The sequence below is a fragment of the Daphnia pulex genome, chromosome 2 (genome assembly GCF_021134715.1).
Source record: "Daphnia pulex isolate KAP4 chromosome 2, ASM2113471v1".
NCBI classification, from domain to species: Eukaryota; Metazoa; Arthropoda; class Branchiopoda; order Diplostraca; family Daphniidae; genus Daphnia; species Daphnia pulex.
The window spans coordinates 7,026,918-7,046,040 of NC_060018.1; the positions used below are offsets into that span (position 1 = coordinate 7,026,918).

Consider the following 19,123-nt stretch of genomic DNA (forward strand, 5'->3'; position numbering starts at 1 on the left):
ATCCGTTACTATGGTAACGGTAGCCGATCCACAACAGTTCTTTCCTCTCTCAAGTTTTCTTAGAGCACAAAAGCATTCGTGTTTCGTTTTCGTAACGAATAGGTATGTACACCTGCTGCCTTGTTGCAGTACTCTCTTTTTCTGTTGGAATATTCAATCACGCCACCGTATGAATAAGGTAAATATGGCGCAAGATGTGCAATGCACTTTCTCATTCGATTTCTTTAGACCTCTCCAAAGAATTGCATATTGTCTGTCGTGTTCGCTTTTTCTTCAAGCACTGCAGTTATTGATAGTGATTAGTTTAAATTGATTCAAAAAGGAAACATGGTTTTCATTTGGTTTAATTGTTTCATTACATCATTTACACTTTTTTGATACCACCTAAACCTTAATAACCACAAAAGATGTGCTCTGCTATTATTCCCATCCCTTTGAATCCAGGTTACCTAGGAAACAGTAAAGAAAACATTACACTATTACACTAAATTAAGGTAGCTTGATAATGTGATTAGCTTTTCATCTGAAACAGTATATTGTGTCACTAAATAGATATTCCCTGCGAACTAAATTCTTAGTAAAACTACCTTAATTTAACCAAACCTTCATATTTATTGATGGTGAAGTAATGGAAAAGCCTGATATGATGGAAGCCTCTTCATCTAATAGCACGGCATGGAGACAGAAGAAGTTAGATCAGCAGGTAAAACACCATACAACATTGTAAATCTTCATTTCTAAATATGTTTATTTGTAGCGCCAATTGGTGGAGCAAAGACAAAAAGCAAAACGTCAGCAGCCAGCACTGATTCATGCATCACAGCTCCGGCCTCTATCCAGCAGATCTGCAAGATCTGGAAAATCAAATACAGGTCACTAGTATATAGATACCAATAAGTGCTCCAGCAGTTTCTAATTTTCTTTTGTCATGCAGATATTGATGATCACAATTCAAGTGTATTAACTGCCGTCCAAGTGCTACCTGTTGTTGGTCAGTCATCAGATTATGATGATGATCAGACAACTGCGGTACCACCCATGGATTCTAACAAATTAGCTAGCCAATTTCGAAGTTTTAGTTTATCACCTGTTTCAGCCGACATTTCAGAGCCTGAAACTGAAACAGAAGAGGACCAAGAATCTAGACCTTACCTTCGTAAGGAACCACACAAAGAGAAAAAACGACCACGTCCGCTTTCTACGCCCATTGAAAGCAACAATTCTCCATCTCATGTAATTGTGTTTTTTTTATTGGCCTGACAAACTTTGATATAAAATCGAAATAATTATAATATAATTTCAAAAACTTTATTTTTCAATAGGATCATTTAAATTATAGACAAGGCTCCGGCATTATAAGTGGATCTTCACAACTTAACGATATTCAGGAGAATTTGGACCAATTTGTTTTCAAGGCTGCTCCCAAAGAATCTCAGATGAAATGCCGCATTACTCGTGATCGGAAGGGAATGGATCGCGGGCTGTATCCAACTTATTTTCTACACCTTGAACGCGAAGATGGCAAAAAGATTTTTCTTCTTGCTGGACGGAAACGAAAGAAAAGCGCAACAAGCAATTACATAATATCGACAGATCCAACCGATCTCTCTCGTGGTGGAGAAGCGTTTGCAGCCAAACTTCGTTCAAATGTTTTCGGCACTCATTTCACCCTCTACGATGACGGACACAAATACAGTAGTCGCCAAGAACTTGCCGCAATTATCTATGTAAGGAATCTGACATGTATAGTCGTTTTTTAACTTTCACTTATGACTTTATTTTTTACCCAATAGGATACTAACGTACTTGGATTCAAGGGTCCAAGAAAAATGACCATTATTATTCCAGCTATGTCCATCGAGCAGCAGCGTGTTGATATTTGTCCTTCAGTAGAGCATGAAGGGATTATTGGTAAGTCAGATTTTCGTGCATTGCTTTGAAATTACTTGTACTTTCAATATTTGTTTTGTCTTTTATATGATTTTATTTATGTGAGTACAAAACTCACAAAAAAGTGCTTGGCCTCGTCTTGTTTTTATTAATGTCGTTGACTTGATATTTTGTGATAGATCGGTGGAAGCGAAAGATGAGTGATGACCTTCTGCAGCTTCACAACAAAACCCCTGTATGGAACGACGATACTCAGTCATATGTGCTCAACTTTCATGGACGAGTTACTCAGGCGTCGGTGAAGAATTTCCAGCTGGTCCATGAGGACGATGGTATTGAACTTAAAATATGGAAATTGAATTATTCTAATCTTGTTCAAACTCATTTACAGCTGATTACATCGTAATGCAATTCGGTCGTGTGGCGGAAGACGTTTTTACCATGGATTTCCGCTATCCAATGTGCGCCGTGCAAGCCTTCGCCGTTGCACTGAGCAGTTTTGATGGCAAACTGGCGTGCGAGTGATCGTCAGATTTATCATTTGTATTGCGAAAAGAGAGATCAGTGATTTCATTTTCCAAGTACATTAATTCTAGTCATTAACCCATTGTTGAATTGATGCACTTTTATTTTTCCCCGCCTTGCACTTTCGACTTTTGACAATCTTTTTGAAAGTAATTATAATACAAAGGCAGAGCAAATTGAATCATGTGTTACAAAGTAAATACATTGCCGCTACCCGTTAGGTGTATGCCCATACATCTAATGTGATTTTATAAAGTTTATCGTCAATAAATTGGGCAAAGGTACAGACTCGTAGAAACCACATATAAATCTCGAAAATAACAGAAAGAAACCAAGAGGACAGGAAACTTTTGGTGACTTAATCTCCAAAGTAAAAATTTACCGAGCCCTTCTTAAATTCGAAGTTGATTATTTCAGATTTATCGTTTACATGGCAACAATTGAAGCTGTGGGGCTCACTAAAGGCTTTGCGAATAGATAGTTCGTGTTTACTAACTTCACAGTGAAAATTTTTCTCGTCGGATCGAGCTGGTAATATGGTTGTGACATTTTCCACATCTTGATTAGCTAGCTCAATAATGAGGATGTTAAGGGCAGAACGAGCTTCTTCTAAGCCGTGATTAGCAGCTTGACGTAAATGGGAAAAGGCGTCGGAGAGATCACTCTCTTTTGACTTTTCATTGTTCAAGTAACGTCGGTAAAGCAGCAAACCTAAGTTATATTGTGCAGCTGGATGATTTTTTCTGGCTGCTTCCTCATAATATGTGAATGCCTGTGAAAGTGACATACAGTTCAAATAGATTACAAATTTAAGATGCATAATCTGTGCTGAAATACCTTCTCTACATTTTGGGAAGTACCTATGCCTTGTTCATAGCAGATGCCTAAATTGTATGCTCCCTTGACACTGCCCAATCTCCTAGATTCTAGAAAACAATTAAATGCTTCTTTCTGGTAAGCGGAAAAACGGTCGGTTTTAGAAATCTTGATTAGATGGTCATACTCTGACAATTCTTTCTTCTTGGCTGAGTTTAAAAGTTCTACTCCCACTGAGTTTTGCCATTCAGCTAAGCCAAGATTGTTACTTGTTTCAAGATTTTTCAACATCTCTTCCATGGTCTACATGTATAAACAACGCCAGTTAAAGATTATTCAGCTTAAAGATAAAAATATAAGCAGATATTACCTCATGGATTTCTTCTGAAAGAGATGGAACATGAGAAGTTGTGGCATTAACATATTTGTCAGAAGCCTCAATTGTAGTGTTTTTGGCAAGGACATCAGTGTATGACGCATTGGACTTTGGGGGTGCATCATTTATTGATAGCCTAACTCCTGTATTTATTGAAGGTAAGGCTCTGATTGATAGCAATCTCACCAAAATTGCTGAATAATCAACATGAGATAGTCTGCTTTGTTTTTGCTTGAATCGTCCACACTCCCAGCCCAAGGCAACAGCTGAACTCTACATACAAGTTTTGCATGATATTAGCTTTATATGTTGTAAACAATTTTCACAAGAAACACTCAATTAAAATAAGAATTATTAAGTTTGTTCTTACCAAGCCACATATTTCAAGAAATATTGATTTTGTCAGGTTCCACTTGAAATAAGGCCTTCGGTAATTATTGGAGTCTGCAGACTTCTGTTCACACCCAAGAGAATGTTCATCTTTAGTTGATGTTGCAACATTTAATGTCTCTTGATTAGGGCTGATGCAGGAATTCCGACCCTCGTTATCCGATAACGAAGGAATGGAACAACAGTTGATGTTTGTTGCCTCAACATTTGCAGAACTTCCGACATATAACTGTCGGAAATCTACAGGATATGAAGGGTTTTGTTATTAATCTGGTGTCCGTAGATGCAATTATTTTTTATATTATATTTTTACTCGCCTTTACAGAAATTTTTCCAAAGCCTTAACATGTTAAATTTAACATAGTGATCATATTTACTTCATAATAATGAAAAACTGTCTAGTTATAAAATCACGGACTGTTTTTTTTCACATATGTTTTTTTAGTCTGCTTTAGGTAGTGCCGTAGTGGCGTTGCCGACTTGCCGGTATCTTTTCTTTCTTTTAAATTTTTCTTTCCTCAAAAAAAAAATTCCGGCAATGTCGCTTGTTTATAAAAACAAACAACAACCAGTCTCAGCAACAAAGAGTCAGTCACACTCACAAGTCAACAACAACAAACCCAGAATCCTACGACTACGAGCTACGAGAATATCAGAAATACTAAAAGGGCAGCTCACAGCTGGAAAAATGCATATCTCCAATGGGGAAATCTTACCTACTAAAACTAGAGCTATACAGTGTGAAATTTTGACTCGAAAGTGTCTTAGTAACAATAGTGTTAGTGCACACTCGATGAAGGTATAATTGATATTTATTTCCAATTGATTTGTAGGAACATAATTTACCAGAGTTGTTTTCTTTTTTTCCCAGTTTGTTAGTCAGAGAAGTCTGCAGAAAGCAGTGGATAATGCCAAATACGATCTTGATTACATGCTCAGTCAATCTTCACACTCAAATCATGCTTCAGAAACTTCCAAACATCTTATGAAAATGAAGAATACAAGAGCAATGCTCAGCAGTTCTTCAAGTCAAAACAGCTATGCAGTCGAAACAAATAATCATGTTAGAAGACAAGATAATATTCTTGATTCTGAAGAAATTATATTTTCTGGAGAAAGCAGAGGCACTCAATCAAAAGTGCACATTCCAGAGAACAGGATTTCAATTTCTGACAATTTGAGCCAAAATGGAAATAGGGATGAAATGTCAAACAAAGAGCATTTGAGTGAAGATGATCTCAAGTGGCTTGGAAAAAATTACAGTATTAATAGTAGTGGAAAAGCTATTTTCAAAAACATGAAATCCAAACTTGATTTTGAAACCAGAAGTGAAAGAGTTATTCCTCCATTACTTAGGAAATCTGAGGGAAATGAAAGTAGCATTCATAAAACAGCTACTGATTTAATAAACCGTGTTCAAGTACGCGAACAACAGTTGTGGAGACAGTTGGCAGAAATGTCTCTTACTTCTGTTCCATCTTCTAGTTCTTCTGCAGGGAAAGATTTATCTTTAGAGAGCTACAGACCACCATTAAATTATTTATCAGAAGAAAAAATTGCGGTTAAGGATATTTTAGACTTACAGAACTGCACTGAGATATCCTCGACTTCCTTGAACAACAGAATTCCTACTAGTACAGAAAACATAGTTTCTTTGCTAGGTGAAGAATGGCTTAACAATCTTTTAAGAGCCGAATTGGGAATATCAGAAGATGAGCGAAGATGAGTGTATTTATCATTAGGTTGATGCATTTCTGCTGAATTTCTAAATCAATTTTTTTTCTCTATTGTGTTTTTATAAAAATGCTGTGACCTCACCCTGTATTAGAATCAGCGTCTATTAAACAATGTGTCTGCGCTTTTACTGTATAAGAAACCGTTTTTGAAATACAATTTTTAATTTCCCAACCATGAGTACCGGTACCTTTATTATGTATTCTTTCACTGTGGGATATTTTAATTTTAATATAGGATTTCAACTACGTTTTTGGTGATGGCAGATGCGATTATTAGAACCACGATGTATCAGGAGAGGTGGGCAAACGCGGGAGGAAGAAACTGTGCCAACTTTCGGTAATCATTCTCACTTCTGCCGCTAGGTTCTCTAGTGTTAGTGGCCCTGGAATTTGGCGCGAAGTTTAACCATTGTGGATAAACGCATCGTAGTTTAAGCCTTTAAGGGTGTTTCAGTTCAGTAAAAATAAAATTATCACCATGCTAGTCTGTAATAACGTAAAATAATTTACAATTTATTTTTTTTTAAAGAATAATTGTTAATTCTTGATTGTTTTTTTCGCTTATGAAATGTAACAAGAAAAAAAATTCAATAAAAATTACGATTTTTCACAATTTGGACAATTTTCTTGACTTGTGTTGCATCTTCGTTGTAAACATCGCAATCACGAATCAGGAAGCCAACGCCAAGACGGAGGAAGTTTAGCGTCACTAGGATCACAAATGATGGTTTCAATTGTTTCAATAATTGTTGAATCATCACAGTCCATGGCTGTGATAACTTCGGCAGTGTCTGCAGTATGTTTCCCGTCAGAAATGTCAGAAGTGATGTTTTCTTCATGTTGGGTTTCTATAGAAGTGTCAGGAGTGATGTTTTCTTCACGTTGGGTTTCGACAGAAGTGTCAGAAGTGATGTTTTCTTCATGTTGGGTATCGACAAAATTTTCAACTCCTGTTTCTGGGGTTTTGTGTTCAAGACTATTCTCTCCAGGAAGAGTGACTTCAGCACTGTTTACATCAGATGTTGTTCGATCATCAAGTTTCTCTTCTGGTTGTTTATGGCATCCATTGTTTGATAATGGAGAGGTTGTTTGTTTACGATACTTTTTGTTTGGGGCTACCCCATCTTTGTAACCTGCATAATTTAAAATAAGTTCATGAATAATACAGGAATTATTTATAAAGCGTAACTTACCAAGAAAATGGGTTGGTATGGCATCATATCTCTCATTACCCAGCAACTCAATGAGGCCCCACCATTTACAGAGTTCTTGATGATGAATTCTTCTTTAAAATGTCTAGAACACACATGATCTTTTATAGAAAATTTTCTGTCACTTCTTTCCATTTTTTTCCCCCATAAAATGAATTGCCTTTCTTCTTTGGGTGGTTTAAATACCTTGGCATCATTTTCTTTTGCTGATTTGTATCCCGTAGAACATCCAACCACGAAACACTTCACCATTTCACCACACGATTTATCAAAAACACATCACCACAACTTAAAGATTGAAATTATAAAATGAAAAAACGAAATGGAATCTAAAAATCTACTATCAACAATGGCAGACGCTTCACGTCAGAGAATTCGCGCCAAATTCCAGGGCCACTAACACTAGAGAACCTAGCGGCAGAAGTGTAAACAATTTCAGAAAGTTGGCACAGATTTCAGAGGGGGCGCCCTACTGCGTTTGCCCACCTCTCCTGATACATCGTGTTAGAACGTTTCTTTCTTTTTGTAGATTTTAGTGAATTGAAGTTTATCCCCAAAAGAGTAGATATAAAGTTTGAAAACATCGGCGCGCTCGCCATATGTTTCCAAGCTAAAGGTTATGCTAGTTGAAAAATCATAAAAAATTGAAATTAATCAATTTTGACTTGAAACTTGCACCAACGGTAGACGACATAGTCGTCTTCACTTGGACAAAGTTTCAAATTTTTTAAATTAAACGCTGATTTTTGCCGATTTTTTCATTAAATGTTGATTTTTCTTCTCTCGTCGCGTGGAGCGTATCCTGCCCCGAGGGAAGAATAGAAGAGGGAAAACCGCCGGACCCCTTTGTTCTCTCCTATTTCCTTCCCTCTATTCTTCCCCCGGGCTAGGATTTCGTCCCTGCACCACGAAAATTAATCGGAATTTTTCTTTAAAAAATCGGCAAAAATCAGCGTTTAATTTAAAAAATTTGAAACTTTGTCCAAGTGAAGACGACTATGTCGTCTACCGTTGGTGCAAGTTTCAAGTCAAAATTGATTAATTTCAATTTTTTATGATTTTTCAAAAAGCATAACCTTTAGCTTGGAAACATATGGCGAGCGCGCCGATGTTTCCAAACTTTATATCTAGTCTTTTGGGGATAAACTTCAATTCACTAAAATCTACAAAAAATCATGGAGAAAGGAAATTCTTTCCTCACCAAGAAGATTTTTTTAAATTTGCTTTGCGATAACTCAAACGTGAGTTATCGCGTAAAAAAGGGAGACACTTTGGCCGTAAGCCGCCGTGTTAGAAGCGCGGAAACACTCGCCGTGTTTCCAAACTTTGTGTAGGTACTGTAGGTGTCCGAAATATAAAATTTTCTCATCTCTTCGTTTCGTCGACTATGAATTGATTCATCAGGAAGGAGTAAAAAAAGACCAAATAATTAACAAAGGAATCGTTACAGTTATGAAGAGAGAAGCTGCGTTAGAATCAGTTGCCGACCAATAAATTCTGTGTGTTGCCCAAACCAAGAAGATAAACCATCACCGTGAATGAATAACTTGGATTGATGGAAATATAGAAACCGATAGAAACTTTTTGAATTAGATTAGTTGAATTTCCCATTAACGGCAAGTGCCTGAAGGGCGGCTACTGCGCCTTGAAAGCCGGCATTGTAGTCGGTAGCCACTTCGTTTGAAACGTAGTTTGAGCGATCGTCGCTGTAGTTATCGTTGTTGTCCGGTCCACCTACCAAAGCTCCGTAAAGGATTTGGGCATTTGGTGATGGCGAATTGTAGGTATTCCAGTCACAGGTATTTGGTATATTAGGGCAAGAGCTAATAAAAAGAAATAAACCAATCACATCATACAAATTCAATATTATCAGCTCAATTATAACTAAATTGTAGTCTTTTAAGCAGGGTACTATTATGCCGTAACAAACCTAGAACGGTGATGAGATTTAACGGGAGGATTGGTTCCGAATCCGCAGACAAAGCTCCGACCAGTGTCTCCCAAGGCGTAATGAATCTGTTGTTGTGCGAATTTGCGATAAGTTAACGAATTGATGTTGAGGTCAGCTGCCTATATTTAAACCAAAAAATGAAAACCGTAAAAAATTAGGTGCTGGTGAAATGGAGAAAAACATGCTTGAATTTTACCTGTATACAAATGTAAGCAATATTGGATGCATGGCGCAGTCATCCCCATTGACTGATAAACAAAAGTCCCTTGGGCGTCTTTGGTTGATTGACATAGGAATCACAGAATGTCCTGATGGAACTGATGTAAGTCGGTTCATTGGTTAATTTTGCCAACAATACCTGAAATGACATCAAATGAATATAGGCTAACTGATTTTTATAAAATGTGACCCAGAAATAATACTGTTAAACTGATACCTGAACCCCAGCGGCTTTATTTTCCCATGAAAATGCCCCGGCTCCTGAGAGTCCATATTGATTGAAAAAAGTCTTGGCATCATTCAGATAGGCAACATCTTGAGTAGCTCTGTACAACCAGATTGCTCCCCTTTGAATAAAATAACCGCGTTAGAATTGTAAATATAAATATTGTTTAAATGGTAGGGAGTGGATGGATGGATATGGATTTAAATAACTAGTGAGTGAGAATAGAAATGGAATTGGAGTAGGGTAGTAAGGAGGTTTTTTTTTGTAGAAATCGAAATATCTACGTTCCAGGAGATAACGTGAAAATATAACAATAGAGAAAATCATGCAACTGAGCTCATTTTACCAGGCAAGTTCATCTCCAAAACCGCTGGATCTACATAACAAATATTAAAATTTATTAGATCCTTTAGCTCTATATGAACTTCTTATGGGTTCATTATTACGAATAGAAACTGCCCGCTTGAGGAATGGATGAGCTGTATAGTCCTTGATATTGCTTAGCGAACGCGTAGAGATCCTTAGCATGAGCCAAGCAAATTGCCGAATAAGTCGCGTTCACTTGAGAGAAAACTATAGAAGTTGCTGCTAGTGCAGCAGCCGTCTCGCCAGCCAGATCCGATCCTTTTATAATCCGAACATAAACAATTATACATTTGTTTGTTTATTTCAGAAAAGTGGACCGGTTGAAATATTACCAGGATTTGAAGTGGAGATGAAAGACGCCTGTCAAAAAATGTAGGCTATATGTTATTGATGCTTCATATAAAAAACCAAGAACAATTTTCATGAAGTATAGCTTTAAACTTACCGGCCTTGCCATGGTCATTTCTTCGGGACGACCCCAATAAGAGTGATCAGCGTTACCATCACCCACCTGACCGTATAGTTTATTGGGGGCGACGTGTGCTTTGATGAAATAGTCGCTGGCCCATTTGACCATGTTCCGGGCGTTCGTCAATTGGCCTGTTAAAAAGATTTTCTCTTAGTATTTTCGTGGCTGTTGTTGTTTTCATTGGTTTTCATAAGGTTCCATGATTATTTTGTTTTTTCTATTCCATACGCTTAATAATTCCTTTTTAATTTATTACCTGCCGAAGAATAACCGGACGGATAGTCGATTACGGACCATGCACTAACAGTTGTTGTATAAGCCATGGGGAATCCAAACTTGACAAAGTCACCAGCTAACATAAAAAAAAATGCATTCAATTATTAATGATGATAAATAAATAAATAAATAATAAACGCAAGTAAAATTGTATGCCATCATAATATCCGCCGGTTAAATCTTCGCCGTTTTGTCCAATATCTCCAAGTGCGGAATCTGAACGATACGAAATGGGGTTGTCGTTGGTCGGCAAGCGGCCAGAACGTTGAGCGTAATAGAAAAGCAACGATTTGGTTATTACTTCGGCGTAATTGTACTTAGTAGTTAAAGGCGGAGGAGCTGAAGAGTTTGATTGTGCTGTTGTAGCTGTGCCAGCTGGTGTTGTACTTCCCTGTAAAGAGCACCAAAGAAAATAATAAATATATGTAAATGAAAGTAGATAGTATAATTATTTTATATAGCAATGAAATGTATAAGGTACTGTATTCAACGTAGTTGGTGCTGCTTTAGTTGTGATCGCCGGTGCTGTGGTTGACACTACGCCTGATAATTTGCGACAGGACACCCAAAGTATAAACAATACAGTTAATAGTAATGCATCTTAACATTCAATCTGATTTATTGACACTGCGTGTACTAGGCTATTACTTACCAGTGGTGCAGACGTTTACACCATTAAAAACGACACTAGTGATGATGGGCGAAGGATTTGAAGCTGGATAATAGGCGTTGAATCCAACCGAGTTCAGTATGGTTCCCGAACTTTGAAGCCCGTTGTAGCTCAAATTAATTAGGTTGAATCGAACGTTATCAGTAGTGCTTGATTGGGCATTCCATATCTACAGTGTTAAAAAACAAAACCGACATTTAAAAAAGAATCTATAATAGAAATCGACTTGTACATGTATTAATAAACGGAAACAAATACCTGCAAACTGGAAAGAGCGGCGGAAAAGGTTACACCAATCGTCCAGCTTGTGACAGTAGTTGTAACTGGGATTACAAGAGTCACTGTTAAGCCACCCGCCCAAGCGCTTGAGATGATGGCCACACTGGAACAAGATCCTGTTCCGCTCGTCGTGACAGGGGCTGCAGTAACTGGTGCTGCTGTTGGTGGTGCGGCAGTTGTTCTCTTGGCTAGTTTATAAATAATAGAATGAATATAAATTGAATGTTAGGAGAAAAGATGACCTGTACGGATTTAACAAAATAGAAAATAGGTTTCACACTTGTCGGGGATGTTGCAATAGTGGTAGCTGCTTTTTTAGTAGTTGTCCGCCGGGTTGTTTTAGTAGTTGTGATAGCTGCTTTGGTAGTGATAGCTGCTTTGGTAGTTGTCCGGAATGTTGTCGTTGGAGGAACAGTTGCTGTCGAGCAAACATTTACGCCATTGAATACAACGCTGGTAATGGTTGGAAAAGCGTTGGAAGAAGGATACCGCACATTAAAACCGACTGTATTAAACACGGTCCCTGCGTTTTGAACCCCGTTGTAGCTCAAGTTTATCAAACTGAATTTTGTTGAATCCGTAGTTGTTGATACAGCATTCCACACCTTCAAATATAAAAAAAAAACACAGTTGAAATGTCTTTCTCGAATGTCTTTCATGTGTTTTTATTACAGATTCATGTAGCAAACATTCGTGTAAGCCAACTTGCAATTTACTGAAGCGCAGATGTATAGAGCAGCAGTTAATAAGTAATTAGTTATATATTGAATTATTACGAACCTCTAAACTTGAAATTGCTGCTGAAAATGTAATGCCGATGGTCCAGCTAGACACAGTGGTCGTTACTGGAATAACTAAGGTTGTTGTGTAGCCACCAGGCCAACTCTGACTCAATATAAAGAATCCATTTATGGTTGAAACGTGTTTCTTATAGTAAATGATCTATTCTTACCGTTGAGATGGAGACGACGTTGTCACAAGGCCCCGCTGCCGAAATGAAAATTATATTCATAATAAGCAACAAAAATAATTATAAAAATGTAAACCTTATACAAGGACCTTGAACAATTAAGTAGGTAAGTAATATTCAAATTAATTAAACAAAAATAAGCCTTTCAACAGAAGTGCAATTTAGAAATTTCGTACTCAAAGGAGAATGTGGCGTGGCGAACGCATTGCACCATAATACTCGGCCTTATACAGTCCGTAAGGTTTATTTATTTACGTCTAACCGGAAAGGGAATGAAGCCAAGGTTAATTTCCGTTACGTAATTTTAATCATTATTAGATCGGATGGGTAATATCGAGGGTAATATAGACTCGAACGATCGAACCTTAGACCCTATACACTTTAACTGTATGCATTATCAAAGTTAATTGTGAATTGACAGATTGTTTCAAAAATAATAATAATAATAATATTGTCGCCGATTGTCGCATAGAAAAATTCTTCTAGACATTCTTATGTACGTTATCTAAGTTATGCTTTAAAAAAAAACTCTAACTCTGTCGTAAAATCGCTTGCTTACCTTTCACTTGTTGGGATGAATAGAGAACGACCAAAGCAATAAAAAGAAACAGTCGCATTTCAGCAATAAATCTGCAAACGACTCAGTTGGCAACAAGTAATAGTTACTACTAAAACCTCCGTGTGTTATACCTTCTTTTATAGGACAAGCACGTATTAGAATTTACATCGTTGCTGCTCACTTGGGGATATTTTCAGGTGTGGGCAATTCCATTGGCTAAAGGGAAAGGGTCTTTTTTTTTTACAACCAGTACAGACTTTTACAACCATGTATAGAATGAGTTGGCTTTTCTATGCAGTAGCTATGCGTAGTCACTTAATCAGTCATATAAGATCAGTAGTCCATAATGAAAATACTGCATGGCATGCGAGGTTATTTATCTGTCAGTGGAAACGGGCACTATATATGTAGCGTTACAGATGTTCAACCACTCTGGCACTCAAAACTCTGTTTGGGTTATTCACTCTTATTGACGTCATTTGATAACATATGTGTTCGTCAAAAGCCCAGTTTTCATATTACCACGAAGGGTTTGTGTTTTGCAATAATAATAATAAAAAAAATGAAAAAAAAACGGTTGTAGCGATAAAACTAAAGCGGCTGTTTTGCTTTGGAACCCACATAGGGTTTCACGGGGTTTCATCTTTGTCGCCAAATGGTGTCTTGATTCACAGTACCCTCAACCCGGATATACCATATGGGTATACCCTTTGTATGCATTCATTATAATATGCTTCAAAAAATGAAAAATAGTTGGATGTTATATAACTTATTTAAATAATTACAATGTGGAAATTTAATTGCACTGTAAATAGCTCGATATTTTCTTGACAGCCGTGGCGTAGTGGCTTAGGGCGGAAATCGCATTTGGTCGTTCCGAGGGGTCGCCGACTCTTTTTGGAAGTGAACCATTTTTTCCCTTTTTTCCCTTTTTTTCCCAATTTTTTCCATTTTTTCCCATTTTTTCCCAATTTTTTCCCAAATTTTTCCCATTTTTCCCAAATTTTCCAAACTCTTTTCCCATTTTTTCCAACGAGTGAACCACGGAAAAAAGAGTCGGCGACCCCTCGGGTCGTTCCGTGTTACAGATATCAGGCATTTGGGAAGGGCTTTGGATTTCTATTGAAACGACTGGCTACCAATGTCGTCTCCTGTCCAAATTCTACAGTACATTTCATATTATTTTTATTATCTAGCATATATCGGCTAGATAATTATTTCAATAATAAATTATGTGTTATTCAAAATAATTCGCTACTAAACTCATCAAGTTCACTATGCCAAATGTATCAGTTTTCAAGCCCTTGCATAGGAAAAAAATTTTCAACGCAGATTTCATTTTTCTTTCAAAAGGGTTCTCGGAAATTGGGACGATTTGGTTTTGGTTTGAAACATTTAAAATGTTTTAAGGCTTTAAAAGAAACAATTTAAATAATTTGATAATGCCAAGACGCAGATGAAGTAAAATCACGTCGTCGTTGTCTTTATTTGTGGTACGAATATCACTATTGTCACCCTGAGATGAAGAGTAGGATTAGGTCTGTAGGATTCACTGTAATATTTCCTGCCTTTCTTTCAAATTACCCGAAGCCGGTTTCTGAGTGACAGTGGTGCCGGGTGCCCTTTACAACCTGAAGATCCAACATTTTCATCATTTTGTGAAAAATAAAAACAATCTTTAACGATTCCAAATCATAGGGACGTATTGACAAAGGCAAAGAAAATCATTTTCACCATATATTTTCTAATAATGATTAACGCGACCGTGGAACAAAACTGATTATTTGAATTAACTGAAATATAAAGAAAGATAAACTGATTAACTGAATATAAAGAATCCATTTATGGTTGAAACGTGTTTCTTATAGTAAATGATCTATTCTTACCGTTGAGATGGAGACGACGTTGTCACAAGGCCCCGCTGCCGAAATGAAAATTATATTCATAATAAGCAACAAAAATAATTATAAAAATGTAAACCTTATACAAGGACCTTGAACAATTAAGTAGGTAAGTAATATTCAAATTAATTAAACAAAAATAAGCCTTTCAACAGAAGTGCAATTTAGAAATTTCGTACTCAAAGGAGAATGTGGCGTGGCGAACGCATTGCACCATAATACTCGGCCTTATACAGTCCGTAAGGTTTATTTATTTACGTCTAACCGGAAAGGGAATGAAGCCAAGGTTAATTTCCGTTACGTAATTTTAATCATTATTAGATCGGATGGGTAATATCGAGGGTAATATAGACTCGAACGATCGAACCTTAGACCCTATACACTTTAACTGTATGCATTATCAAAGTTAATTGTGAATTGACAGATTGTTTCAAAAATAATAATAATAATAATATTGTCGCCGATTGTCGCATAGAAAAATTCTTCTAGACATTCTTATGTACGTTATCTAAGTTATGCTTTAAAAAAAAACTCTAACTCTGTCGTAAAATCGCTTGCTTACCTTTCACTTGTTGGGATGAATAGAGAACGACCAAAGCAATAAAAAGAAACAGTCGCATTTCAGCAATAAATCTGCAAACGACTCAGTTGGCAACAAGTAATAGTTACTACTAAAACCTCCGTGTGTTATACCTTCTTTTATAGGACAAGCACGTATTAGAATTTACATCGTTGCTGCTCACTTGGGGATATTTTCAGGTGTGGGCAATTCCATTGGCTAAAGGGAAAGGGTCTTTTTTTTTTACAACCAGTACAGACTTTTACAACCATGTATAGAATGAGTTGGCTTTTCTATGCAGTAGCTATGCGTAGTCACTTAATCAGTCATATAAGATCAGTAGTCCATAATGAAAATACTGCATGGCATGCGAGGTTATTTATCTGTCAGTGGAAACGGGCACTATATATGTAGCGTTACAGATGTTCAACCACTCTGGCACTCAAAACTCTGTTTGGGTTATTCACTCTTATTGACGTCATTTGATAACATATGTGTTCGTCAAAAGCCCAGTTTTCATATTACCACGAAGGGTTTGTGTTTTGCAATAATAATAATAAAAAAAATGAAAAAAAAACGGTTGTAGCGATAAAACTAAAGCGGCTGTTTTGCTTTGGAACCCACATAGGGTTTCACGGGGTTTCATCTTTGTCGCCAAATGGTGTCTTGATTCACAGTACCCTCAACCCGGATATACCATATGGGTATACCCTTTGTATGCATTCATTATAATATGCTTCAAAAAATGAAAAATAGTTGGATGTTATATAACTTATTTAAATAATTACAATGTGGAAATTTAATTGCACTGTAAATAGCTCGATATTTTCTTGACAGCCGTGGCGTAGTGGCTTAGGGCGGAAATCGCATTTGGTCGTTCCGAGGGGTCGCCGACTCTTTTTGGAAGTGAACCATTTTTTCCCTTTTTTCCCTTTTTTTCCCAATTTTTTCCATTTTTTCCCATTTTTTCCCAATTTTTTCCCAAATTTTTCCCATTTTTCCCAAATTTTCCAAACTCTTTTCCCATTTTTTCCAACGAGTGAACCACGGAAAAAAGAGTCGGCGACCCCTCGGGTCGTTCCGTGTTACAGATATCAGGCATTTGGGAAGGGCTTTGGATTTCTATTGAAACGACTGGCTACCAATGTCGTCTCCTGTCCAAATTCTACAGTACATTTCATATTATTTTTATTATCTAGCATATATCGGCTAGATAATTATTTCAATAATAAATTATGTGTTATTCAAAATAATTCGCTACTAAACTCATCAAGTTCACTATGCCAAATGTATCAGTTTTCAAGCCCTTGCATAGGAAAAAAATTTTCAACGCAGATTTCATTTTTCTTTCAAAAGGGTTCTCGGAAATTGGGACGATTTGGTTTTGGTTTGAAACATTTAAAATGTTTTAAGGCTTTAAAAGAAACAATTTAAATAATTTGATAATGCCAAGACGCAGATGAAGTAAAATCACGTCGTCGTTGTCTTTATTTGTGGTACGAATATCACTATTGTCACCCTGAGATGAAGAGTAGGATTAGGTCTGTAGGATTCACTGTAATATTTCCTGCCTTTCTTTCAAATTACCCGAAGCCGGTTTCTGAGTGACAGTGGTGCCGGGTGCCCTTTACAACCTGAAGATCCAACATTTTCATCATTTTGTGAAAAATAAAAACAATCTTTAACGATTCCAAATCATAGGGACGTATTGACAAAGGCAAAGAAAATCATTTTCACCATATATTTTCTAATAATGATTAACGCGACCGTGGAACAAAACTGATTATTTGAACAGGCCAGACCAGAAGGCTATAAGGATATATATATCCACACATAATAAAGTCATCCAGCGATGGATCGAAGTCTTTGTTGAGAAGAGCTTAGCTCGACTCCACCGATAGTCTGTAAATAATGTGCTGCACATAAGAACAGCATTCACTTGGTTTACATAGTGGGCATCAGTTTAATTAGTAAATGGCTAACAAAAAAACAAAACAAAAAAATAATAAGGATTGATTAATTAAAATCATAAGCTGCACTGGTTACTGTCAAGATGTTATCGTGTTAATTTTCCAAATGCTGGGCCTTATTAATTGCGATCTAGAAAAAATGTTTCGAATTTACGTCCGCTGACGAACGGAACATTGGTTGCTCTTCTGCGCGCATCGGTCCTCTTCATTCTTCTCAAATCATTATTTCGCATTAAAAAGATGCTTGCTTGTTGTCCATTACAACTGGGAATGAAGCCACTCAAGTACTGGTTAGTTGGTTGCTCCAGTGATCCAGTATAAAAATTGTGCTGGTAGCCCTTGGTTTTGTAACGGTCGGCATATTTTCCTTCCTTCTCCATGCGCAGTATTTCGCCGACTGAATGTTCTTAATGTTTTGTGATGACCCTGGTGATCACTTCTGGTGACCCATTTTGTTTATTGTAGTCACGAAAATCTTCAAAGTTTTCCTCATGTTCTCGGTAGAGATAGCGATTGCACTCGTGTGTCATTCTAGAAATATTGTTAACTTCGTCGACAACTCCAGAGTTGAGCGAGACATCGTGACTGTACACGTCTCCCGGTTGAAAACCTAGTTCTTCCTTGATCTCCTTCATGTTTTTGGAATTGCGCTCCTGTTTTCTCTCCGTTTTCGTTGTAATTATTCGGACGGTCCTTCCCAATTTATCAACTTCATAAATGGTATTTCCTTTTCTGATCTTACGATATGCACCCGCCTGCAAGTGTTGGTAGCTCTGGTTGACACCCAGTTTTCTCATGAATCGAGCTCGATCGTTTCCTTTGGCGTGATTCTTTAACTTTTCAATTGTGTGATCCACCGAAGGATCTTTTTGAGCCTTTGAAAGGGCGTTGAAGAAGCAGCGGTTAGGTGGTTCCGAAGGAGCGGCATCACTGTTAAAAAGGGTACCACTTATTTGGGGTTGTCAACCACAAAAAATTTGTAAATGCACGAAATTTTGACTTTTTTCGAAAATTCTGGGGTTTTACGTACCACTTTCATTTTTTCAAATTTAACTACAAATATTTGGGGAAAATTACCCCCAAATTTTTGGGCATGGCCAGACATTTAGGGAGTGCATAATATATAAGCATACTTGGGACATAGATTTTAGTCATGATTAGCAAAGTAATCCCGTCGGCAACCGGCAGAGACATAATGACAAGTTCAGCTTTTCTATAAACTATGCAGCAGCGATAGAATTATTTCAAGTACATTTAAAATTTTTATAGTTTATTCATTTTTATATTAATCAAAGTATTTGCAAACTACTTGTCAAGTAGATCAATTTTTCAACTTGAAATATTTTCAAGCATGCATCCCTTTCCTTAAAAATTATATCGATTTCTGAAAACGTAAGTATTCTAACGTATAATATTAAGTCTAAGTGCTAGTATTCTCGACAAACACGCCCGCTAGTTGTTAAGTTTTTTAACAGTGATTCAGATCGCCGATGTACGTCGATCCGTGTGTTGATAATTTCATGACCGACTCGCAATTAGTCACTAAATTGTTGACCTTTTGAATCACTTCAGTCGTTTTTTGGCCATAATCAACGATAGTCTTGCCCATCTGAATGGCCTTTTCAATTGTACTGGCGTTAGCAGCGGCAGTGATGCCTTGGGTGTTTCCGGTGGACGCGTGTGACCGGTACTCGCCGGCGTAGTTGCCCTGCAAACCGGACAAGCCAGCTGATGAGTCGTTGAAGATTCTCATCATGCGACTGG

General features: G+C 37.1%; 5 protein-coding genes across 8 annotated transcripts; 2 read left to right on the forward strand and 3 right to left on the reverse strand.

Moving 5' to 3' along the window:
- Positions 1-13: 13 nt before the first annotated feature.
- LOC124188583 (protein king tubby-like) lies at positions 14-2,596 on the forward strand. 4 transcript variants are annotated; one of them, XM_046581315.1, is made up of 8 exons: positions 14-178; positions 553-703; positions 758-872; positions 935-1,233; positions 1,323-1,727; positions 1,794-1,911; positions 2,070-2,222; positions 2,282-2,596. In XM_046581315.1, the coding sequence occupies exons 2-8, from the start codon at positions 629-631 to the stop codon at positions 2,413-2,415; spliced, it is 1,299 nt and encodes a 432-aa protein (XP_046437271.1). In that variant the 5' UTR covers positions 14-178; positions 553-628; the 3' UTR covers positions 2,416-2,596. The 4 variants fall into 4 exon arrangements, with proteins under 4 accessions (XP_046437271.1, XP_046437272.1, XP_046437269.1 ...); XM_046581316.1 differs by having other exon boundaries at positions 618-703; XM_046581313.1 differs by having other exon boundaries at positions 627-703.
- On the reverse strand, positions 2,501-4,466 carry LOC124188584. Its single transcript, XM_046581317.1, has 5 exons — positions 4,315-4,466; positions 3,978-4,237; positions 3,602-3,880; positions 3,253-3,534; positions 2,501-3,187 (listed from the first exon to the last, which is right to left on the reverse strand). Exons 1-5 carry the CDS (start codon positions 4,343-4,345, stop codon positions 2,774-2,776), a joined length of 1,266 nt encoding a protein of 421 aa, XP_046437273.1. The 5' UTR covers positions 4,346-4,466; the 3' UTR covers positions 2,501-2,773.
- Positions 4,467-4,520: 54 nt separating this feature from the next.
- LOC124188585 lies at positions 4,521-5,905 on the forward strand. The gene is made up of 2 exons (XM_046581318.1): positions 4,521-4,796; positions 4,869-5,905. Exons 1-2 carry the CDS (start codon positions 4,536-4,538, stop codon positions 5,721-5,723), a joined length of 1,116 nt encoding a protein of 371 aa, XP_046437274.1. The 5' UTR covers positions 4,521-4,535; the 3' UTR covers positions 5,724-5,905.
- A 2,411-nt stretch (positions 5,906-8,316) lies between these two features.
- On the reverse strand, positions 8,317-13,358 carry LOC124188582 (endoglucanase B-like). Its single transcript, XM_046581312.1, has 17 exons — positions 12,930-13,358; positions 12,353-12,387; positions 12,181-12,285; positions 11,681-12,005; positions 11,380-11,588; positions 11,104-11,290; positions 10,933-10,994; positions 10,608-10,842; positions 10,432-10,527; positions 10,152-10,306; positions 10,039-10,066; positions 9,787-9,964; positions 9,687-9,716; positions 9,332-9,461; positions 9,092-9,253; positions 8,875-9,014; positions 8,317-8,767 (listed from the first exon to the last, which is right to left on the reverse strand). The coding sequence occupies exons 1-15, from the start codon at positions 12,985-12,987 to the stop codon at positions 9,131-9,133; spliced, it is 1,956 nt and encodes a 651-aa protein (XP_046437268.1). The 5' UTR covers positions 12,988-13,358; the 3' UTR covers positions 8,317-8,767; positions 8,875-9,014; positions 9,092-9,130.
- On the reverse strand, positions 8,539-9,123 carry LOC124188984 (endoglucanase G-like). Its single transcript, XM_046581920.1, has 3 exons — positions 9,100-9,123; positions 8,875-9,014; positions 8,539-8,767 (listed from the first exon to the last, which is right to left on the reverse strand). Exons 1-3 carry the CDS (start codon positions 9,121-9,123, stop codon positions 8,539-8,541), a joined length of 393 nt encoding a protein of 130 aa, XP_046437876.1.
- Positions 13,359-19,123: the final 5,765 nt, after the last annotated feature.